General features: G+C 39.2%; 1 protein-coding gene across 2 annotated transcripts; it reads left to right on the forward strand.

Annotated features, from left to right (window-relative positions):
• Positions 1–4709: 4709 nt before the first annotated feature.
• LOC147633119 (uncharacterized) lies at positions 4710–8814 on the forward strand. Of its 2 annotated transcripts, none has more exons than XM_086806121.1 (6): positions 4710–4866; positions 4955–5140; positions 5980–6281; positions 7351–7662; positions 7840–7949; positions 8287–8814. In XM_086806121.1, the coding sequence occupies exons 2-6, from the start codon at positions 5024–5026 to the stop codon at positions 8523–8525; spliced, it is 1080 nt and encodes a 359-aa protein (XP_086662247.1). In that variant the 5' UTR covers positions 4710–4866; positions 4955–5023; the 3' UTR covers positions 8526–8814. The 2 variants fall into 2 exon arrangements, with proteins under 2 accessions (XP_086662247.1, XP_086662248.1); XM_086806122.1 differs by having other exon boundaries at positions 4802–4866; positions 4955–5144.
• Positions 8815–12299: the final 3485 nt, after the last annotated feature.

Genomic DNA, 12299 nt, shown 5'->3' on the forward strand with positions numbered 1-12299 from the left:
CTTGGCATCCTTAATGCTAGCAATGTGACTAATCACATCATCATCAAGATTTTGAACAATGAGGCCCAATGCTTTATTGTTTTAAAGTGGCTCAACCTCCACTTCTTCATCCTCAATAAGGTGCCAAAGCCCCTTATGTATAAGCAAGTACATTGTCTTGCATTGCCATGTGAAAAAAGCATCACCACCATTAAATCTTGAAACAACTTCAATACGCTCCATACTGAGAAGGTCTTACTAACAAGCTTTTATTTTGCTTTGTTAGAAGTATTTAATTTCATACAAATTTATAGTGTGAAGGTTGGGAAGGTCTTTACACGTGATAATGATTCACGGCCAGTGGCTAGTCCTAGTACAAGGATGATAATGAAACAAATTATCTTCAATTGAGTAATGCAAGAGGATGCAGTGAATTTTGATGTAAAGGAGAACTTTCCACATTGAATTTACACTCCAAGTTTCCAATTTTGGACTTAAATTAGCCCAATTTCTGTTGATACATCATTAACAACAGTGCTTAATTTCTATGGTTAAGTGAGTTGAATCTTGGAGGATGAAATTGGGCATGTGGAAGCAACCATTGAGAGGGCTTTTTACATGAGGGTGTTACCCTATATGAGAGCAAGAGCCCTATATAGAAAAGATAGCTCAAATCTTTATAAAATAAGCAAAAAATGTCAATTTTATCTGCCTAGTTATTTGCTTGATGTGGTCGCGTCCGATGATGAAATAGGTCAAGATAGCATTTGTGGGTAGCTTACACTATTGCTAAGGTAGCCCTAAGGTGGCTTGGGCTAATTGTTAGCAGCCGCAGAAAAATCAACACAAAACCAGGGCGTTTTACATCCTTTTCGAGGTGTAGGAGATGGATTGGAGTGAATGGCTTGAGATGTCGGTTTGCCTAAGCTTGTGTGAGATGCCTCTTGAAAGACTTGGCCAAAGATGGAGAGATTGAGGAGAACAAGCTTGAGCAAGTTTGGCCACAAGAAGGGAAATGAAGATAAGATTAGGATTAGTGAACTGGTTAAGTGATTAATGAAGAGATTGTACTAATATGAGTTAAAGCTAAGCTAATGGGGAGCTTAAACCAAGCTCTGATACCATGTTGAAATTCATGGTTAAAGCTCCCTACTGATAATAATCAACTATCTGATTAGATCGTAATCCTAATCTAATGACAACACTAATCTAAGGTGGATAAAAATGAACTATACTCATGGTGATGAGTGTGTGCTAATTAAGTTTAGACTCAAGTTCAGTTAGGTTACAAGATGGAAACTTGTACTCATAAAAAGACTTGAGATGTTGTGCTTGTATTCCAATGCTTCAAATGTCCTCCTTTTATATGAGTAAAGTACAACAAAGCTATGATAACTCATGTGGGATAACTTGGCTAGGTGACTTGGCACTCTAGCATCACTCATTTCAACAATAATATGAGACAAGCTTTAATCATCATACAGGATTTTGCAGAAGCTTTTGGATCAAGGTGCAATATTCAAAAATCTAGAATTATAAGCCTCTCTGAAGACAATGATTGATTTGGAAAGGTGGGGGTGTGAGGTTGTTAAAAAAAGGTAGATTGTTAGGCACTTGGGAGTCCCATTTGGGGTTGATGTCACAAATAAACAACTGGTGGAACCTTAGAAAGATTCACTAGGAAGTTAAAGAAATGGGAAGGGGTCTGAATTCCCTTTCATGACAGAATTGTTGTTTGCAACACTGTGTTGAATGCCTATATAATGTTTTTGTGCCCTGTGTTAGAATTTGTAAAATGCCACTGGAAGAGAATACTGGGTTCTATAAGAGATTTTGTGTGCAAGAATGGTAAAGGTACTAGGAAAGTTCCAGCTTGGTTGGCCTAGGATAAGTTGTATGTAACTAAGAGTGAAGGGGGGATTACTATTGTGCATTTTACCTACTCAAACTTCAGCAAGGATTGCCCTGGTCCTTCCCAAATTCCTATTCCAAGAAGAAATATGGACAGTGATGGTAAGAGAATTAGTGGAGGCTTCCTTGGTTCAATCAAAAGGAAGTTGGCAGGGATTGGGGTGGAAGGACAAATTGTTCTCCTGTGCCCCTTTGAAAGTGATAGGTTCTCCTTTTTGCAAGAGGTTGTGTAACGAATGGAAGGAAGCTTTGAGTTTGATGTCTTGGGATGGGGAATGTAGGGTCTTAAGGAATTCAATGCTCAGCTTGGGCTTATGGTGGTCTCATAAATTCAACCCACCATTGGGCCTCAAGGAAACTGAACAATATAGGGTTACAGAGGCTGGCAGACTACTGGGATTGGACAGTTGTGGGGTGGAAAGAACTTGATTAGCTGCAATTGGAATTTGATTTGTCTACCAGGAAAAGGGAACTAATGAGACAGGTGCTAGGGTGGTTCTCTATTGCCTTTGATGAGAACATAAGGTTGGTTAAAGTAAGACCCCACACCCAACTCATAATAGGGGGTTGGTCACATGTATTTTGACTAGTACCTTGTATGACTATGTTTACTAAAGTAAGGTTAGTTAAAGCAAGACCAACCTTACTATAGATTAGTACCTTATATGACTATGTTTACTAAATGTAAGGTTGGTTAAAGTAAGACCCCACACAACTCACAATAGGGGGTTGGTCACATGCCTTTTGACTAGTACCTTATATGACTTTGTTTACTAAATGTAAGGTTGGTTAAAGTGAAACGAGTGTGGCAAGGTCATTTAGCCTTGTCCTTGTACTTTTGATTTGTTGTAGTTTGGCACCTACCTAGCTGAATTGGCTGAATTATTACTAGTATGTTAGGTTTTTTTGTCATTTAAACTTGTCCTTATATTTTGATTTGTTGTAGTTTGGCACCTACCTAGCTGAATTGGCTAAATTGTTACTAGTATGTTAGGTTTTGTTACTTGTCCTTGTATTTTTGATTTGTCATAGTTTGGCACCTACCTAGCTGAATTGGTTGAATTGTTACTAGTAGTGTTAGGTTTTAATCTTACTCTTTCCCCTCTTTTTATCACGTTAGTGCATGTATAAGCTCAAGGCTAGGCATCGTTAATAACTCATGATCATTCTACTCAAGGTTTGCCATCAAATGTCAATTTATCTAATTTATGCCCTTGTAGCTTTCCATCCTTTGTGAAACGAAGATATTAATGAAAGACATGTTGTTGGATAATTTCGATAATATGTATAACACCCAAGCCTATCACCCTTCACAAGTAGCTTCTTACAAAAGTTGTTAACATTATTATGCACATTGAAAACATTATCTTGGTTTGTTTGAGATATTTATATTTGAGATGTTGCTTGTCATTCCACCTTCCTACCTTCCCATTTTTTGCAAAGGAATATTAATGGTTTATCAAATGAGCATCTCTCAAGTTCTTTGTCATGTAACTCCTTTGAAGAATGGGATGTTTTTCTTAGGACATTTTGATGCCATATATTGCCATGCCACCCTCCCAGTAAGGAATAGCAAAAGAGACATATTCTTGATTTTTAACACGTCTCTCTCTCTCTCTCTCTCTCTCTCTCTCTCTCTCTCTCTCTCTCTCTCTCTCTCTCTCTCTCTCACACACACACACACACGCGCGCGCGCGCATGCACCCACACTTTCATTCAAATAGACACACATAAGCACACAAAAAAAAAAAGATGTGAAAGCTCCCATCGTTACACAACATACTTTGATTGTTTAATTGCATGTTTATCTTGTCTGCTTTCTTCACATCCTTGCTTCCATTTAAGAGTTCCATGGATATCCTTATGTTGAGGGCTCTTGCTCTACTATCAAAAAGGTATGGAGGTAAGACATCTTGTAGGAAGCTAACATCAATAGGGATGACCATAAAATAGGTATGTTTAATCTACAGGAGCACATCATGAAGTGCTAATTAAATAATTCTTGAATATGGGACCAAAATATTTTTTTTCTATTAATTAATTAGTTGAGAGAATAGAACCTTACATTGTAAGGATTACATTGTAATGTAAACCTTAAACTGCAACATTTGGGAAGAAAATGAGATTATGTTGAGTTTGAAAAAAAAAACGAGATTATGTGCGTGGATTATTAATTAATATCGACTTCGCCTGAATATGTTAGTACATTTGGTTGAATATCTACTATGAACTCAAGGTGGCATTCATGTAACAAATGAGGAAGTATAGTGCTCCCAAAAAATGCGATATTGCTTACTAACTAATGGATTCTCATTAGAAAATGTCTGCACTGATGAGGGATTTGCCTCCATTGATATTTTTTATTTTTTATAAGGAAAAATCCTATGGATTTATATTCGTAAAATAATTCAATTACCTCTATCAAGGATTTGGGTGCAAAAGCATTAAAACATCTCAACAAAAAAACGAAGCTTGCATACTGCGCTAATTGAAAGGAAGGAGGGACGGAGGGAGGCAGGGAGGGAGGGAGGAGAGGATCCATTTCCAACGAAGCCTGCATGCTGCACTAATTGAAAGGAAGGAGGGACGGAGGGAGGCAGGGAGGGAGCCGTGCCTCCTGCGAGACATAACCAGTTTGCAACCGTTGGAATTAAAAAATAATAATTAATATCTAAAAAATTTAATACGTAAGGTTTTTTGAGCCTTAGGTTTTTGGATTCAATTAATTAATGAATTTTATTTATCGCTCATTGTGTGCCCCTATTAGTTGTGTGTTATTGTTTTTTTTGGGCGCCCAAGTTGTGTAGTGTGATCAATAAGAGGGCGCCCATGGGAGCATCACGTTTTTGGGCGCCCAAGTGTGAAAAGGCGGACAAATGAAACATGTCGGGCGAGTCGAGCGACTTGCGTTGTTGACTACAAAGGGAAGACGATCATCCGCAGCAAACCATTACAGAATCCGTTTCTTGCTTTCAGGTGAGCACTCGCATCTTTCTGCATCTTCATCAATCGATGATCTATCTGTGTACCTTGAATTGAAAAAACCCTCTTGATGCTTCTACAGGTGAACTTACCGCTTGTTGGAGATAGTACTTTCTGCACAAGCGTTATTGGGTGATCTCTGCAACCCAAAATGGCTACCGCACCAGAACAAAACAGTGAAGCAAAGCCTCATCAACATGCGGCTGGTCCATCAGAAACATGTTTCTCCTCCTCCTCATCTCCTCAGGAGCAACCCTCTACTAGTAGTGTGAGTGAGAACTCATCCAACTTTGAACTCTTTACAAGAAGTTACAAAATCTGACATGTCAAGGATGGATGAACGCATAGAACATCTGCCCAGGGATTGTCTGTACTCCAGAAAATCATGAGTCTCTGGAAACCTGGATGAGGAGTGATTAATAAATGTATTAAGCGACTCCTATCCATAGGAGATGGAGCATCTAAATTCTTATTGGTATTGAACTCTCGCCTTGTGATGGGTCATCATTGTGTCCGAATCACCCACCCAATTTGAGTCATAGCGGCTGGTGAGGGTATTGACTGCAGCATAGGTGGTGTCAATGAGGGCGGGTGTAGGATATCATAGCAATAGATAGAAAAATTGAATCACATGATGGTGTCCAAATCACCAGTCCAATCTGAGCCACGGAAGCCAGTGAGGATTTTGACGGCAGGTGGGTTGGGGTGGATGTAGGCTCTACACATATGGAAACATAAAATTTGGGATGCATGTAGTCTGTGCACATATCAGCATAGATGATGGTACTAGTGAGTCAAGGCAGTGGGTTGGGGTGAATGTAGTTAGTCTACACACATATGAAAATGTTAAATTTGGGATGCTTGTAGTCTCTGCCCATAGCAGAACATTAAGTACAAAAATTTCAATTTCAATTTCAAATTTGACTGCAGCATAGGTGATGCCGTACTAGGTGCTGGGCTGGGGTGGATGTAGGCTCTACACATATGGAAACATAAATTCAGGATGCATGTAGTCTGTGCACATACCAGAACATTAAGTACAAAAATCACAACTTGCTCGTTTCCTTGCAATGGCCAATGTATTGAGAATTAATCTTTTATGTTCAGGTACCCCCTTCCAAGAACATGGGACATCCTTGGATATTTGATTTATCTTCAATGATATCGAAGGAGGAGTTTGTTGCTTGGTATAGAGGGAAACTTGACCACGGTGGCATGTTTCCGCCATTGGTTCCAATCGCATGTCCGGCACCATTACCATTTCCAGGTTTTTCGGAGGCACTCTCTCTGGAAGAACAGCAAATAGTTCACAATGGTGGCATTTTTGCTGTCCCTATGGTTCCAGTTGTTGGTCCCATAAGTGGATTTCCCACAGGCGGGCTTATTTCGATTTCACACAATCTTGTACAGTAATGTTTCCAACTTGCTAACCAGTTTTAATGGGTCTAGCTCAGGAGCAAAAGATAGCGAAGTGCGTGCACATTATTTTTCTCTATAACATATGTCACTATCCACTTGTATGGCTAGAGCTTGGCCAGGGGTCTGTATCCGTACGTTGGAACCCCTATCATGAGCACTGCACTCACTTATAGGCTTTGGGTTGAGACAAGAAGATGATTGAGCAGATCTGATATTAGTTGAAATAGGCGCTTAAGTTAGGTAGGGTGCCTTGACTCTTGCCTGTGCATTTGTCGTGGATCTCTCTTACCATTTTCCCTGCACAACACATCAAGTACTCATAGTAATAAACAGAATCAGCTAGTTCACCATCCATCCATAATGCCTTCGGAAGCACCCCCCGGGTGTGAGGTGTGATCAACACTGGACTAAGTTGTTTGCCCAAATCCTGGTGTGCCAACAATTCAAGTGGATTGCTAGAGCTTGACCAAGTGGGGTCCTTGCTTTGAGTCTCACTTATATGCTTTGAGTCAATTTTAAAAGCAATGTCTGTGATCCCAAGGTCACTTCACATTGCTCCAATATCAATCAATTAGCCTAGGTTCATACCTAGTTATAATCTCACGTGACAGGGTGGATCCTGTTACAGACTACTCAACTTTCATGCTCTCTCTTCTACCATCATGAAAGAACTACTGGGAATGAGGTCATTTCAGCCTTTATATGCAGAAAGCTTTTGTCTCTGGCAGAATACCGTGTACAAGTCCTCCTGAGCTTAGGAAGATGTTTTAGCATGTGAGCAGTGAGTACCCCCTAGCTTTCCAACTGAGAGAGTTAGGAAGCATGAGACGAGCAAAACACCATAAGATGCTTTTTATGGGGTTTCAGGGAAAAACATACAACTAGCCTAGGTTGCTTAGGGGACTCACAACCGAGGTTTAGAATTGACTTGGTAGCCCGGGTAAATTGGGAGCCACAGGTTTGAGGCGATGGGCAAGGTGGCTGGATAGGGCATTTCTTGTTCTTATTGTAGTGCCCTTTTTCAAAATTCAAATTATGTTTTCTTTTTTTGATTCACAGGACTACAACCTTATCTGAAAATGGAACTGTTCAAGGAACCGTATTTGCAGCCCCACAAGTCTCTGAAAGAGCCATGCCAGCTGAAGCACAGGAAGGCCAAGGGCATCCTAATCCACCACCACCAGCTGCTGAAGGTGCGGCCCAAGTAGAGAGGCCAGAGGGACGAAGGCGCATTTTTCGATTGTTTCACGTGGGTCTTCGGATTGATGTGCTGCTTATTCTCAAGCTGGTTTTGATGGTTCTTATGTTCCACCAAAAAGGTTCTGGGGACACACTTTACATGCTACTCTTTCTTGCAGTTCTGATATATCTGTAAGTTGCGAGATAAATGATGCTTTCCTATCGACTACCACCCTCCATTCACGATATGTAGTGCTCTAGAATACATGTTATTTTCATGTGTGCTTTGTTATTGCTATTTTGTGTCCTCTGTTTTATTTTAATCAAAAAGAAATTTTAGTTAAGCTTTTTTATGAAAAATATTTGTAGGCACAAAAGTGGTATACTCACTCCTCTACTACAAAGGATTTCACGGAGTGTCCAACAAGTTATGATGCGTCAACCCCAGCTCGTGCATGCCCCCCCACAAGCAGGTCCTGGTAGGTGTTGGTATGATAGTCTTGTTTTGGTTTAGTTTCTTTGTTGGGGAGGATCGAACAGCAGAGTTTCATCAGACTGGGAGTACGTGCATTTAGTTCCAATGCTCAGAAAGTTAAGGTCCAACTGTGCATAAGAGCAAGAAGAGCTACTCCCTTGGGTGTACACACATACATACGTACATCAATCTGGTCGATCTTATTGGTCCAACCATTCAACTGTGGGGACACGCGTATGTGTGCATGTGCCTAGATGCCAATTGAACTCGGCTTATGTTGCATTTCTAACGGTTCTGCCACCTTTTGCTTAATTCTGAGGATGCCACATTTTGTTGGCCAGATGTGCAAGAAGGTCATGCGCAAGAGGAAAATGCAGCAGCAATTGCCCCTGTGGCAGCAGCTGCAGGTCAAGAAGGCATTGTTGGAGGAGGGGTTATTGGTGACAGGGTTGGGGATCAACTGCAGCAGCAAGCTCCTGGTCAGCGACCTGCTTGGTGGAATGTTTTCAAGGAAGTGCAGATCCTTGTCGTGGGTTTAGTGACGTCCCTCTTTCCAGGGTTTCATCAGCATTTAGATTGACACCAGTAGTTGCAGTGTTGAAGCTGAGGTTCCCATTACATTTTTTACTGGATTATATGTTGTTTGGCACATTGTTCACAAGGTATTAGATCATCTTTTGGCCCACCCAAGTCCATCTGTAGGACTATGATATGTGTATGTCCATGCTATCACCTTATTTAACACTCAAATGATATGTATTTGTCCACCTGCCTGCAGTACTGCACATCCACGCGTACCTTGGTGAAATTGGGCCTACTTTCCAACGATGTACCATCCATCTCTTAAGAAGCTAGTTGATTCTGGCAAATGAAGTCTTGTAAGCCAGGTGAAGAAATTAGCATACTTGTTTAGAAAAAGAAAAATGTCAATCATGTTCTGAGTTTTGTATTTAGCTTTAAAAAAGCCGTATAAAAAATGCATACAAGCAATAATGATAATATTGTGGAAATCTCAATTAATATTTTACAACAAAAAAGAAATGATGAAACTTCTGAGGGAAAGCCTAAATAGTCTCCAATAAAAGTGCGGTTGATTAAAAGGCAAAGAGCAACTTTTGCTTTAAGAGAAAATAAACAGCAGCATTTGGAATGGTTTGTTTTAGGTGGAGTAACATAAAGCTTGAAATTATTTGACCCTCCCCGTTTTCTTTTCTTTGTTGATAAAGGGGTGGAGTCTAGAGGCTTGAAAAATGGAAAATCTTGAAACTAGAGAGGCTTGAAGCCTCAAATTGTATGCTATTCTTTTGTAAAAGGTGGGCATTGATTGGCAAAGGGGCAACTTGGGAGGTGCACAAAGTACAAACTCTTATGTACTTTTTTAAATTGGGCATCCTATTATTGATTAACATTGGCACTCAGCTCACTCTAAGCTCTCAAAGATTATTATTAGCTACAGCATAGAAATGCGCTCCACGAGCAAGCAACATGATACTAATCACAAAAAGAGCTAAATCAAAATACTAATCACAAAAAAGAGAGCTATATCAAATTATGAGTCACACTAATCAAGCTTAACGGAAGAGTAGGCTTATGAAACAAGCATGGGGATAAGCTTGACACAAATATTCCCTAATGCTTCTCACTAGCTCTCAGAAACTAATGGCTTTATCAAACCTTAAACACTAAGGTCAAATGTCATCCAAACTATTGCACACCCGACACACGAATGCGAGATCACCTAGATATTTTAACAATCTCTCTTGATCTAAGCAACCACGTGCTTGATTATACATATAATGCCCATTGGTTTCCAGAGTCCCTTAGTCTTTTACTAAGAAAAAAAAAGGTTTTAAAACCTTAATTACCACCAAGAGGAAAAGCATTATTTTTCACTTTAGCCAAATGTTTATGGTACAATAATAACTAATTCAGCACTAGTTTGGCTACATAACATAAAAGTGTCCTTTCACAGGTTTGAGGAAAAATCATTTCTCATGAAAGAGGTCGTTGCATAGATTTGCTTATCCACTGTGCTCGATGTACAATTATCCTAAAAATTGGGAGAATAATTGACATTAAGACATCCTTGATGTGTCAATAAAATTCTAAGAAAGTATTACTAACTTCTGGGGACACTATTATATCCTCTTACCAAACTAGTGCTAATTACTTACCAAACCTATGGCAACGCCTCTTGATTCACTGCTGCCAATTGCCATCTCTGCTATCTTTCACACAGAGGCGATAATTGCTGTTATGACTGCTATTGATCATGGGCTTGCCACAAGGATATAGCCACACAGCTTAATCCACCTGTAGTCGCAATCGTAGAGGGAAAACAGCCCACATCGAGGACCCAAAAATCTCACAGAGAAATTAAGACCTCACAAAGCAAAGGACCCAAAAATCTCGCCCACAAACATCCACTCTTATCACACACTCGAGAAATGGGACCTAGAAAAGTTCTCTCTGATACCAATTAAAAGCTCACACTAAGCTTTCAAAGAGACACACTCAATGAGCAAGCAACATGATGCTAATCACAAAGAGAACTTATTCAAAATTCTAATCACTCTGATTACAGTTAAAAGAATACTCATGAAATAAGCATGGAGACAATCTTTAACACAAGTATTTCACAAGGTTTATCACTAAGTTCTCATTATCACAAATCAATAGAAGGTACATTTTAATATAGGCTCACAAAGAGCTCTCCCATTTGATTTCAAAGGCTATTGACACATATCTCTTCTAGATATATCCTAGGTAGATTCCCTCAAAAGTCCCCTCTCAAAAGTAATTGCCACTGACTTTTATGTAACTAACCTTAGACATCATGTCTTTATCAAACACTAGCGTCAAATATCATCCAAACTATTACACACCCAACACATGGATGTAAGATCACCTAGATATTTTAACATTATTATGAGTGATTGTAATTGTAATTGTAAGTGCATGCACCACAAATGTTTAAGGCTCCTCATTTTACCACTGAAAGTGAATAAAAGTAACACCTAAGGAATGTTTAAGAATCCTTATTTCACCACTCCAATGAAAGTGAATAAAAGTAAAACCCAAGGAATGTTTAAGGCTCCTTATTGCACCACTCTAATGAAAGTGAATAAAAGTAAAACCCAAGGAATGTTTAAGGCTCCTTATTTCACCACTCCAATGAAAGTGAATAAAAGTAAAACCCAAGGAATGTTTAAGGCTCCTTATTGCACCACTCCAATGAAAGTGAATAAAAGCAAATACCCAAGGAGTGTTTAAGGCTCTTTATTTCACCACTTCAATGAAACTGAATAAAAGTAGAAACCCAAGGAATGAAGCATGCAAGGAGGGACAAATAAAAATACCAGAACATATTAAATGGGAATAAAGGTTATGCAAGAAGGGACTTTCAAATAAGAATACCAAAACTCCACTTCAATAAAAGTGAATAAAAGTAAAACCCAAGGAATGAAGCATGCAAGGAGGGATTTTCATATAAGAATACCAAAACATATATACATGAGATCCAACATGACCAACATTAGAGCCTATGCCAATATCTACCAAACAATAGAAGTCCCTAGGAGTAATAACAATATAAATATACTTGAAGTAGTAAAAGGTGAAGTCAATGCCCAAGATCCACACACTTGGCTTCTCCCCACCATAAGAATAGATCCAACATGACCAACATTAGAGCCTATGCTAGTATTCACCAAACAAGAGAAGAGACCATAATTAGGAGCTTGATTAAGCAAATTCAATGCTTAACTAATGATGTGCTTAATTATGCAAATTAAATGGTAATTAATGGTTAATTAGAGCTTCTTAATTACCCCAAAAAGAGATAATTAGTGAAAAATAATCTTGGATCAAGTCTTAATCACTATTTTCCACAACTCATTAGTGGCTAATGTGCATTCAGTGAAAAGGTGACTAATGAGATAGATAGGATCCACTTTTGGGTGTCATTTATGACATGTGTAAGAGGGGTGTAAGAGGGTATCATAAAGTGTTGACTTTTTTACCTCCCACTTTCCTTTTTGGGAAAACCTCGTCTTTACACTAAATTGAAATTTAAAACCACCCCCTCCACATAAAAAGGATTCAAAAACCACTATAAAAACTCATAGTGACTTGGTCCTATGCCAAATTCAATAATTGGTCCTATGCTAAATACAACAACTGGTCCTACTTTCTTATAAATGTTCAAAGTTGGTGACTCCAATTCCCATAGTGATTGGTCCTATGCCAAATACAACAACTCATCCTACTTTCTTGCAAATGCTCGAAGTTACTACTCCATGGACTTTGCAACCCCTAGATACCCAAACACCCCATGGACTTTGCAACCCCTAGA

This window comes from Cibotium barometz, chromosome 12 (genome assembly GCF_041138505.1).
Source record: "Cibotium barometz isolate CiBa-2024 chromosome 12, ASM4113850v1, whole genome shotgun sequence".
Classification (NCBI taxonomy): domain Eukaryota; kingdom Viridiplantae; phylum Streptophyta; class Polypodiopsida; order Cyatheales; family Cibotiaceae; genus Cibotium; species Cibotium barometz.

Excerpts from the sequence above, each read along its gene's own strand:
- LOC147633119 (XM_086806121.1), top strand. The coding sequence starts at position 5,024 with ATGGCTACCGCACCAGAACAAAACAGTGAAGCAAAGCCTCATCAACAT. Across the intron at positions 6,282-7,350 it reads ATTTCACACAATCTTGTACA|GACTACAACCTTATCTGAAA; the intron begins GTAATGTTTCCA and ends TTTGATTCACAG. Across the intron at positions 7,663-7,839 it reads CTTGCAGTTCTGATATATCT|GCACAAAAGTGGTATACTCA; the intron begins GTAAGTTGCGAG and ends AAATATTTGTAG.